Below are 12,691 nucleotides of genomic sequence, written 5' to 3' on the forward strand. Positions count from 1 at the left end.
AATGCTTCTAGTGGTGATTGAGAATCAAGCCTTCAAAGTTTTATAATCTATTAAGACTAGTGAGGGGGTAGATGTGGCACTTCTTTTTCCCCAAGATGCAGTCCACAATTTTCAAGAGTATTAGAAAGAGTCCTTATTACATCCTTCAAAAGTGGACTAGCAATTATGGCTACTAGCTTCTTGTTGTTGGACATTTTGCAAGATATTTCTCGGCCACTACGGTTGTGGATGACTAGGGTGTATGAGTACATAAAGAAACCCTTCATGCATGCATGCACACACCCAAACAAACAAATCCTCAATAAGCCGTTTCAATGCCCATTACTGCCGGGGATGACTAAGGTACAAATATAAAAAGAAGACCCTGGGCCTGCAAGCACGTGTACACGTGCACATATCCAAACTAAGGTGCAAGTATAAAAGGAAGACCCTCCAAGCACACGTACACAAGCACATATGCAAACAAATAAACCCTCACTAAAGAAGACCCTGGACCTGCAAGCACGTGCACACATGCACATATCCAAACTAAGGTGCAAGTATAAAAGGAAGACCCTCCAAGCACACGTACACAAGCACATATGCAAACAAAGAAACCCTCACTAAGTCATTTTAATGGAGGTGAATGCTTTCACATTTCAAACACAAATTTAGATAATAGAGGCAAGAAAAAGAAGATCCCAACTCTCTAGGCAACTAAAGACGTTTCCCACCAGCACCTGCCTGAGAAATCCACAGCTAAAGAAAATCCCTCCCTCCATGGAGAACAAAGTGCTTTCATGCCTATGACAGAGAACCAACCTTCATGAGCTCTGTGTCGCCTCTTCCAAGGGCTTACTCACGTCAGACAGAAAGCTTTCGGTTTGAATCCCTAACAAAGCCCTCTCAACCTCATCAGATGGAGTATACCCACGAGAGATCATCTGGTCTCGCATGGACTGGGCCTCTTGGGGCTGCTTACCGTCAAGTAGTGAGAGAATTATCTGCTCATATGCCCAGTCAGTAAGCACAACCATTTTTTCTTCTAATAAAACCAAAATGCCTCGTGACTTCTCAACTAAACCTGACCTTGCATATGTTGAAAACAGACTAACATAGGCTTTGCATTCAGGTCTGTCGACCTTCGCTTCAATGTATTTAAAAAGAATCTCTGCCTCCTCAACTAAGCCCAACTTGCCAAACCAGCCAATAAGAGTGGTAAGAGTGTCCACTCCCGGCCTTACAGCTTTGCTTTCTAGCTTCAACAGCACATCCAAGGCCTTCTCAAACTGATTTTTCTTCTCATAAGCTCCAATCAACAGACCAACAGACTCATCCTCTGGTACTAAACCTGACATCAGCATATCTTCCATCGTCAACAAGGCTGATGGAAGCATATTTGCTTGAGTATAAGCATTCATCAGTGCTGAGTACACATTTGGGCCCATATTTGGCCGTAAGAAAACATCCTGTTTGATCATCCCAAATATTCTTACTGCCTCTGAAACTTGACCTTGTTTTCCATAGCCTCTGAGAACTGCCAAATATGTATCCACAGTGCCATGTACTTTTTCTGCTTCCATTTCAGCTAGCAGCATTTCACCTGCTTCCGGGTTCCCAGATGTGCAGTAGAAATCAATTAGTTCAGTGCAAGCAGCAACATCAGGTACATAACCCATTGACCGTATACGATCGTAAATTTCTCTAGCTTTATCGAGTCTTTTCAGCTTGCAGTGCATGTCAAGCAACAGAGTGCACACTACAAAATCAGGTGGAAAGCCCTTTGAATCCAGGGTACCCATCAATCTTTCTACATCATCATAGCATCCAAGATTGATGTATTTTACAATGATCTTGGTCAAGTCCTGGCTTTTCACTTCAAATGTATCCTCCAGCAGCGCAAACTCAAAGATCTGCACTCAGATTACTTGCACAACTGAACACCTCTCTCTCTCTCTCTCTCTCTCTCTCTCTCTCTCTCTCTCTCTCTCGATAAGGCAAATAAATACAAACTAAATACGTGAAAAACAGAGTAAATCAGCAAACATGGCTACAAATCTGTAATTTGCACAAAAGCCGATTGTGTGCAACACTCCATCGCTCAAATCAGCCCCTTCAAAATGTCCCCATCGGCCAAGCATACATGGAAATGTCTAGCAGTAGTGAAAGACATCATTACCTTTCAGGATGACCCACAGGAATCACTTAAGACCAAGATTACCTTCCTCAAAAAGAACAACATGAAGCTGCCCAAACAACATCAATGGAGACAAGGCAGCTCACCAAGAAGCCATTTTTATTCTACTAATTCAGCTCTAAAACACACAGAGAAGTGGGCAAAACTTCCAAGTGGATAGAGGTGGTGCGGAAACAAAAGCCTAGATTCCTTGTACATGATGATGTGGAACATGGCAATGTGCATGTAGATCTCTTAGGCTGAATTTTCTAACTGAGTATAGAGAGTGCTTTGCGGATACTTTGCTAAGTGAAATGCCTCCCCGCGGCCATAGGATCACTGTATTGATTTGGTGCCAAGTGGTTCACCTCCTACTAGGCCGGCTTACCATGTGAATATGCTTGCCAGCAAGAGGAGATTATGAAGCAAGCTGGTTATATAACACTCGTGCCTATATGCTAGGGTTTTCCAAAGATAGAAAGAAGAGTGCGGCAGAATCACACATGTACAAGAAATCACACACGAGTCCTAAACTACCACTTTGTTTATGTACAAGAAAGAAGTAATATAACTGAAATTCAAGTACAAGCTGTGGCTGAGAATGAAGACATCTAATCACAGCCCTTTGACCTATTATACACTGGCTAGCACTTTGCCTATAAACAAACGCTCTGAGAAGTCCAACACCGAGGAAAGTGAATGAATATGACGATTTGGCTACCACGTATATATATGCACCAACGCTCCTAGTCGGTCAATAGTATTGATGTCAGCCACCTGTACCCAACTACCATCATCAATGCCACATCACCATTGCCACATCATCACTTCAGTTGGCAGTGCCACGTGTCACCTACACTATCTGACTTTGCATGTCCGTTGCTATTTGATGTCCAGCTGCCCTGCATACTCGTAGGTGTGTACTTGCATCGCAACTATCCTCAGCTGCATGGCCTCTTGATAAGCTCTCAACAACGAGCAAGACTTGTCTATGAACTGGTCCTCATCAAACCAAACTGCCTGCTAGATTGGATAGCCCTTGAACTTGAGGAGATATTGGAGCTGCTTCGATGAGAACCCCGCTTGTACTAGTGCAAAACAAGATGCTCCAGTACTAAGACCTCCTATAATCATCCGTCATCCACCAACTCAAGTTCATCCTTATCCAACAAAGCACTCAGCTCTGGCCCAAGGTTGCTCGAATGAAACACCGGATGCATCCTCCAGTGGCTCGATAACTCCAACTTGAAGACTACATCACTAAGCTTCTTGATAATCTTGAATGGGCCTTTCCTCTTCGGAGCTAGTTTGGAAGCAGCTTCCCCAAACTGTTTGAGCCTCTGCTTCATGAACTTCAAATAAATACAATGTCCTTCTTTGAAAATTTGTCAACCTCACGGACTTGGCTTTGTCTACGCCTTCCATATTTCTTCCCAAACTTGTTGCAATAGCTAGTCCAAATCATGTACCACCTAGTCTCCACCATAGTTCCCTATGGAAGCTTCAAGAGCTCGGGTCATCAGGTTAATAATCAGACGACCATATACCACCTCTAGAGTGTGCTCGCTTGGGCTTACCTCCATTCAACATCAGTTCCTGATTCTGAGCAAAGGTCAATGCCCATGCATAAGTCTAAGACTCAAAATTCCTAATTGGGTACCTAATGTTTGTGTCTAAACCTCGAATGAACTGCTTGATCTTATCTTCTTCCGATATACCCAACTGTTGGGCCATGGTAATGACCTTGTTGGAATAGGTCAAAACAGGGGAACCACCCTGAGTGAGTTTGTAAAACTCGCCCTTCAGATTGGTCATATACTGTGTTGGAAGAAAACGGGCTTTGAGGTCAGCCACGAAAGTAGCCCAATCAAATTGGATTTGGGCCTGTGAGAGGGTCTGTGTGAAGTTGTGACCAATGTTGCCACCAAGTAACAGCTTTCCCATAGAGTTGGGGTGCTGCCACATGGACTTTGTCTTGTGGAACTATATGGAAAATGTGCTTCAAATTGATGAATAAACTAGGTAACAACAACATGATCACACTTACTATCATACTTACTAAAATTTGGAGAGGTTCATATGACGGTCGTGGTAAAGGTGGTGGATGACGAGGTATTTGGAGCCATCTTGGGAAGGGATGCCAGAATCTGTGCCATCGTCTGTTGATGCTGGATTTGCATAGCCTCCCAGTTGAGTCTTTGCTAAAACTCTCGATCGGCGACTTCTCGACGGCGCTTGTTTTCCTCATACTTGCAAGTTGTGTGTGGCTTCCTTATCCCTTTGTTCCTTCGCACGTCTCTGTTCTGCTTTATTCTTTTCTTCTTCAACTTTTCTTCTTGCTTCTTCACATCTTTCGTCGTCTTTTCTTCTTTGTTCCTCAAGACCAAAGAACATTTGTGCCAGATCTGAGAGGCCTTCTTTGGGCTTCTCTTTTTTTGCAGCAAGCTACGAATTTATTTGCTCCATCATTATTCTCAGGAGCTCTTCTGTGCTTGGCGGAAGAAAACTTGCTTTTGGTGTGTCGCTTTGGAAGCTTTGGGCCTCCATAACTTCCTCCTGGCTTTCTTCTTGATGCGATGTCTCTCCCCACATGGTGGAGGACTGGGTGTTTGTTTTGGATCGCAATTTTACCATCCACCGGATGCTCTCACTTCTTTAGGTAGCCGAGTCGGGCCACCAACCTGATGCTCTGATACCAATGTTACATGCACTGAGGTTGATTGTGGTAGCGCACAAGAAGGCCTTCTTTATACCTTTATGTGGTGAGATCTAGCATCCAATTCACAGAGTAGAGAGAGAGAGAGAGGAGAATAGTAGAGAAGTAGAAAACAAAGTATTGGGTCCCAATTTACCCACTGAAAGCCTGTCATGACCCTGTGAATTTGTGCAGCATAAGTGTGAGCATGGTGGTCGGTGAGCAAGATATATGTTTAAACTTCATACTTGGGGACAAAAGGGAACTAAGGTTTATAACCCCATGTGTGGAGGGGACAAAAGGGAACAAAGGTTTATAACCTTTATATATATATAAAAAGGGGTTTATAACCTTTTATAAACCTTCCCCTTTTTTTTGGAGCTTTATGGCCCCTAGGCTATTTTGGGGGCCTACGTTTTTTTTTGGAAGGAGTCGGGTCAGCACCCTCTCTCTCTCTCTCTCTCTCTCTCTCTCTCTCTCTCTCTCTTGCTTGCTTTTTGGGGAGGGAAGGTTGGCTGGCTGCTGCGCAACAGTACACACAGGCACCGTTTGAACTTTGAATATCTCTCTCTCTTGCTTTCTAGAAGGAGGGCTGGCGGGCTGCGCTACAGTACACACAGGTGCCAACTGAATCTCTCTCTCTCGTTGCTTTTGGAGGGCTGGCTGGCGGCTGCGCTGCAGTACATTCAGGCGTAGCTGAATCTCTCTTTCTCCTTTGCTTTTGGAAGGCTGGTTGGCGGGCGGCACTGCTGCACACACAGGGAGTGCAGGGCTGGACAGCAGGTTCACCCACGAGTTTCTCTCTCTCTCTCTCTCTCTCTCTCTCTCTCTCTCTCTCTCTCTCTCACGTGGAAACAGGTGCTGGACTGCTGGCAGCTGCAAGACAAGAACAGAGCTTTTCTCACGCCTCCTCTCTCTTGTGAAAAGCGACACAAGGACTGTAAGCTTCTCTATCTCTTTGTGAGCAAGTGGAACTGCAGGAAGTGTCAAACCGAGTCTCTGTTTTCACTGGCTCGTGACTGATTCGGAGTCGTTTCTCTGGCCCTTTGTGAGAGGAAGGGTTTGGCATTTTGGAGGGTGGAAACAGGGCAAGTTTTTGGACTGATTTGGAAGAGTTTGTGGACTGTTTCATGGCTGAGTTTGTGGCTATGTGCATGGGCCAGTTAGATGCACATTCAAGGCCTCATGGATGAACTGTCTTGGCAAATTAGAAGAGATAACAGTGTGGTGTTTTTGGGACACAAAGCTGTGTGTAACCTCTATGTTAAGAGGTCCAAAGGATTGGCAAATTGGGCATGCAAACATACAAGCCATGAATGGCCATGTACTCATTTAAACTTTTCCATTGAATTTGAATAAAGAAATACCGAAAGGGGCACCAAGCTTTGGGGCCAACAGGTGTCCTTCTTCTTCTCGTGTTGGAGCACTCCAGCTCCCATATATTTGTTTTATTTGTTGGATTACAACTAGTTTGGGTGACTGCTAGTCTACCGCACTTTGGTTTCTACCAGAGGCCGGTTTCAAGGGCCCCCCTCCCCCCCTGCAAGCAGGAGTATTTGCTCTATTAATTCTTTAGAGAACTACTGTACAATGCTAGAGAACAAGCGATATGACTGCCCAACGCAAGGATGAGGAAGACCATACGTCGAATGAGCATCCACCAATCCAAGGCACTGCAGAAGACTCTTCGGGCCACTTATGCGAGTCTAGATAGCTCTAAGACTGCACATATGCTGGCTGAGAATGCTGAAGAGGAGCTTCAATATTTGCTTGGAGAAGATAGGATGTTGTGAGCTGATTTACTCCTTGTGACTTTGCTGAATGCTAAATGATATGAGTGATTTGATGCACCTGCTTATATATGCTTTACTGGAGCAGGTCAGCCTATTTATACCCTGTCGGCCAGGTCATCTTGGACAAAAAATGCTGAATAATCATTCTATGCTAGCATAAAGTTAGATGCTGCCCAGCCTGCAGTTTGTCTACCCACCGACTGCTGTCAGCCCCTTAGGCTAGCGAACTAGAGCACTTCCACTCCTCCATGTTATCGGCCAATCCCTTATGGCCCCTAGGGGCACTAGCTGGACCATACAGCCGGATTAGGCTATTGTTTGGGCTGCCCATGGTCCAATGCACGGCTGCAATATCTTGTATATTTCTATCCTTGGCTTACCTAGATGCTTCTTGTCACCATTTGGCCACCCAATTGGTCCACCCGTGCTTTCTTATCATGTATGTACATTGGACTGGTGTCCATGGCAGTTGTTTATGCCGGGGATTGATGCCACTCATGTGATACTGTAGACTTGGCTTTCCGTTTGGGACTTGTGCCTCCGTGTACATGCCCGGAAATGCTTGGTGGATTGTTCCATCAGGTCTGGTACCTCGTGTACTTGCCTGGAGCACGTCTATTTTGGTATAGTCTCATGAACGGGGATTGTCCATACCAATGTTGCATTGCATAGCCTCTTTATGTGCTTCCTTGCAATTGAAATTACATGCTGTTTTCATGCTTGCTTGACCAATGTGTAGTTCCGGGTAAGGGGACGCTCGCCCGTGAACCGTGCGTGTGAAACTGTCTGCTGACATGGTTGTGTGGCATGTGAACAGGTGGTAAGTATTACCCAATCTAGGCTCAAATAGCCCTTAGGACTTAGCCAATATTTATAAGTGAGTGCGTTCCCACTTCATTAAAGTTTGGGCATCCAAAAATCACTTATAAATTATGACCGCTTCCAAGTTCACACTCACTGAAGTCCCGATGCGGACAAGACTCGATGTCCAGGACCTGATCCTCCCCTTTTACTCATAAATGGGCATCTCCCCATGTCCCTTCATATGACTGGACCCCAATTCACTTACTTATTAAGAGAAAATTCGTGTTTTCTCTTCATGAAGATTTTTGGAGACTGAAAACTCTGTTTTTCCACCATCATTTCTCTCCATTTCCAAGCTCTCCTTAGCCATACCCAACTTGCTAGGGTGTTTTCCAAGCTTCCAAGAGTGTTTCCAAGTGCTAATCACTCTCCTGCTCACTCCCAATGACTGAAATTCAGTAAAACAGCTCTCATTTTCGCTGTAATTTTTGGTCTTTTTGCTAAAAACCCTAATTTCAGCTCTGCTTTCTCAAGTTGAACCATAGGGGAAGCTTTCCCAAGGTTCCCTTCATCCTCTTGAAGACTTTTGTCGCGAAGAAAGGCGACAAATCAAAGATCTCAACACTCCAAGGACTTCCATCACGAAGACTTCCGCTGTCATCGACTCTACTTGCTATTGGTAAGCTTTTATGCTTAAATATGGGAGCAAGTAGCAAGAGGGAGGAACCGGATTACAAGATCACATACCCTGTGTAGTGTTCTCTTGTCCTACGTGCTCTCTTGCAGATTGTTGCTACCATGTGTTGGTGGAACAATAGAGAGCAGATGGTAGGGAACATGGACACTTGAGAGGGTAGTGTGGGTTGCAAGTCTACATCGACAACCACTTGTTTGCATTACTGTATTCATATGCATTGGTATGGAAATCTGGTCAGAAATGCCCATGACACTATGTACTTGATTCTCCCAAGATTAATATACTTTGTTTGAGGGAGGGGTCGGCCGTTCCGGCTCATTGTGTGTCTCTTGTCAATTCAGTTATTTACTTCTTGTATTTGAGCAAGTGTCCATCAAATCTTGTGTATTTAAGTGTATTGATTAGCATTGTGTTCAACCAAGTTACATTGGTATTAGAGCATACGGTTCTCTTTCACTTCTATCGTGAGAGACGATCACCGTGAACACTAGCTATCTCTACACTTAGAACATTATGGACAGCCATACAATGAATGTTGGAGATGCTAACACAAGAGGCACGGACAATGAAATGCATGCCTCCAATGCTTTACAGGATGAGCAAACTCATGTGGTGCACAATAGGGAACATGAATATGTGGAACAACCGTCCCATGGCAAAGAGAAGATGTAGGAAGAAGAGTCCATAGTCTTGAGGACTGAACTTACTCATATGCAGGCTCTTCTCCATGCACAACAAGAAGAACTGAATCTCTACCGCCGCGAGGATCCATTGGTACATGACCGTTTGAAGGGCCAAGAAAGCTGAATCTTATATGGATCATGCAATGGCAATGATTGCTCAAGAGTTGCACATGCAACCGAGGGATGCAGCATGTGCATACTTGGCTCGTACCGAGGATGCCTATGCAGAAAAGGCAACCATCCCACATGTCTTGTGCCCGAACAAGAACTTATGTCTAAGAGGATGAATCTCCATGCAATGGGAGAGGAACAATCAGTGACTTCACGCCATGCAGGAACACCTAATGTAGTCCATGAGGATACAATGTTTATGGCAGTGATCAAAATGTATGTCAAATTGAAACCGATCCCGTCAAGTGGGAGTAGACTCCGTTGGACACCCACACGCGTAATAGCACAACTTAAATATCACAATATGAATGGACAACTCAATAACAACTGAAAAAAAAAATTGAAATGAAATAAAGATCAATGGACACCAGCACTGGGGCCGGAACGGGCCAATCCCCCCCTCAATATATATAATATATTATTGGGAGTATTTAAGGGGTACGATGTTCCATGGGTTCAATAAACCAGATGATGTCCATGTACAACTGAAATGAATACAGTTACCAAACAATAGTTTTGAAGTAGACATTCGAAGTAGAGCGAACCACTTGAAGAAGTCTAGTCTCTACGGTCCCGTGCCTTCACTGGAATCCGCAGAGAGCGCCCCACTGGTGTTCCAAGACCACGCAAAAACAGGCACTCCCGTACTAACGCCTGGCTCTCCCGATCTCGGCACCCACGGACCGTGGTTCTCCAAAAGCTTGGACTACCCGGCACCGAACGGGTGTTAGCAGCAGTGAATATCCCTCGAAAGATTTACACCAAGGACCTTTGCTTGAATCCCTTTCAATAAGCTTTGCAAAAACCTTTGGTATCAACAGAGTATAAGCTGACCAATATGTGTGAGTTCGTGGTACTATTCCCGGGCTGCAACATCAAGTATTGAGAGACCTGAATATGGGACTGTTCTGGGTCTGAATCGGGCTACCACACACATCCGACTGGAACTCACGCTTGATGGAGAGATGGGCTGCTGCAAACTCCTGTTGACCGGCTGTGCATGCACGAGAGAAATCCCTGAACTGGCTGCTGTTGCTGCCCAATAGCCAACAAGAGAGAGAACCGCCTGGTTGCTACCCGCCAGCCAGCAAGAGAGGGAGTTGCCTGCAGCTGCTGCCCGCCTAGTCGCCAAGTGATGGAAAGGGGGAGAGTGTCGCCTGTCGTCGCAGCCCGCTTGTGGGGTAGAGAGCAAGAGTGAGAGAGGCGCCAAGCGATGGTGGGAGCCTCTCGTACAGCTGGCCGACCCACCCTTTGCATGGGGGCGGCCAGTTCGAAGGCTCCCAAGGGGGGGGGTGGGTAGGTGGCCATGCACCCACCCCCACACTCACGATTAAGGGAGGGCTTCTCTCCCCACCAGAGCCCATGTGTGGGTGCTTATAATGGGTGCCCACCCTACAAAAGGGCACCATAAAATATTGAGGCGGCCGCCCACCATAGCCCATGTGTGGGTGCCCATAATGGGTGCCCACCCTACAAAAGGGCACCATAAAATATTGAGGCGGCCACGCACTCATTAATGAGTGTAAACCTGCAACCTTTTTTTTTAAAAAAAAACAAAGGTTAGAAATAATGCTATAAAATAAACAAATGAAATACACTTACCACCTGTTCACACGCAACAAAACTCATCAGAAGACAGAGCAAACTTCACGACTCACTGGCAAGCGCCCCCGCTCAGTAAGTGGCACGTCAGGCAAGCAAACACAAGAATACAAGTCACGCGAAAACAGTTCCAGACATGCAAACATGAATGCATGTGCAAACAGTACCATGGACATATCTCCCAGTCATGGAACAAGTACTAGACATTCCTGTCAGGCAATTGGCACGACAGAAAGTATAAATCCCGGTCTTCCTATGGAGTGACAGTCCCATAGGTAAGACACAGATCCAGGCACGAGCCTCCCTATGGAGTGACAGTCCCATAGGCAAGACACGGCACAAATAGTGGCTCTTCCATGGCGTGACAATCCCATGGATAGAACACAGTCCAGGTCATACACGGGTGGCACCAGTCTGGCTCCCGTCCATACGACACCATCTTGCTAACACACAGGTGGCACCAGTCCTTGGATACAATGTGACCCAAATAGTGTGTCTCTAAAAGAAAGAACTCACTTCTAAACATATGCTCTTTGCTGCCACAAGAAAAACATTTCCCCTCCTTGGCATATTGCTCTCTTTGCTCGAGGGTCAAGCCAAATTTGTTCTTCTTTGGCCCATGATCCTTAGATGAGGTATTTTCAGCTTTACCTCCCTTCTGGACCTCCCGGAAGCTCTTTTTAGGTGGCTGTCCACCTTTTTGCAGGTTTGGGACAGCCTTATCTTTGCTCTTAGAACCGCCTTGATCTTGCTTATATTTGAACACCAATTGCTCCGTAGCAAGAGCAGAGGCTATAAGCTGTTGCAAAGTGTGTTTTGGGTGCAATTCAATGCCTGAACGATAAGCTCGTTGCAATCCGGAGCGAAACTTCCTCTTTCTTTCATCCTCAGTGATTTGCATAAAGGGAGTTACCTCAAGCAACACTTTCCAAAACTTATTGACATACTGCTCCACACTTTCATTATCTTTTTGCTCAAGTCTATCCCACTTTTGGGTGAGAGTTTGCTCCGCATTAGGTGGCAAGAATTGGGCATAAAATCTGTCCTTAAACTCTTTCCAAGTGCAAATGGGATCTTTGGTGGTCTTTTCAGTGATCCACCAATGAGCAGCTGTCCCCTTCAAGAACATGCTTGCATGACGAATTTTGGACTTCTCAGTGAAGTCCTCATCACTAAAAGCAATATCAAACTGTGCCACAAATGCTAACACCTTGGAAGCATCATGCTCTCCATGAAAAACATCAAACTTAACGGACTTGTCACCTGCTTTGAATTCCTTGAGCTTTCTAGCATGAGGCTCATGGTCTTCTCTTTTTCTTTTCCCCTTATCCAACGGGGCAGCCCTATCTGCATGGGCTCCATGGGCCATCATGGAGGTTTCATGAAGCACGGTGGCATGTGCTCCACAAACCTGAAAATCAGATGCATGTGACCTTCCTGCATAAGGCAATGTCTCTCCATGAGACAACTCAGTAGGCAAAGCTCTTCTATTTGCAGACCTGTCACCCCCTCCATGGGATACATGTCTTGAATACATGTGACCATCATGCCCTCCACGAGCACTAGCATACATATACCTGTCACCCTTTGTGCCTTGTGGAGAAGATGCATGACGAGAGGTGGCTGTCACCTCTTCCCTTTGCATAAATGACCTCAACCTTTGAGATGCGGGATCTCCATGCTTCAAGCGAGGTGGATTTCTGAATTTCAGCTCTCCATCTTCCCCCTCTTTGATATAACCTTTGCGGAGGAGGTAGGAGAGTGCCAACTCCCTTGGCTTCTTGCCCACTTCAATACACAGGTTCATTTCCCCACTAAGAAGAGAGAAACGACCGTGCTCTGATACCAATGAAACCGATCCCGTCAAGTGGGAGTAGACTCCGTTGGACACCCACACGCGTAATAGCACAACTTAAATATCACAATATGAATGGACAACTCAATAACAACTGAAAAAAAACTGAAATGAAATAAAGATCAATGGACACCAGCACTGGGGCCGGAACGGGCCGACCCTCCCCCTCAATATATATAATATATTATTGGGAGTATTTAAGGGGTACAATGTTCCATGGGTTCAATGAACCAGAT

At 45.5% G+C, this 12,691-nt stretch overlaps 1 protein-coding gene across 1 annotated transcript in view; it reads right to left on the reverse strand.

The window, feature by feature from the left end:
* Nucleotides 1–636: 636 nt before the first annotated feature.
* Nucleotides 637–12,691, reverse strand: part of LOC147605576 (uncharacterized) — a 45,948-nt gene continuing 33,893 nt past the window's right edge. The window contains exon 2 of the mRNA XM_086793656.1: nucleotides 637–1,892. Coding sequence (XP_086649782.1) covers nucleotides 804–1,892 — 1,089 coding nt within the window. The 3' untranslated portion in view covers nucleotides 637–803. The remainder of the gene's footprint in view (nucleotides 1,893–12,691) is intronic.

The sequence above is a fragment of the Cibotium barometz genome, chromosome 59 (assembly GCF_041138505.1).
Source record: "Cibotium barometz isolate CiBa-2024 chromosome 59, ASM4113850v1, whole genome shotgun sequence".
Lineage (NCBI taxonomy): Eukaryota > Viridiplantae > Streptophyta > Polypodiopsida > Cyatheales > Cibotiaceae > Cibotium > Cibotium barometz.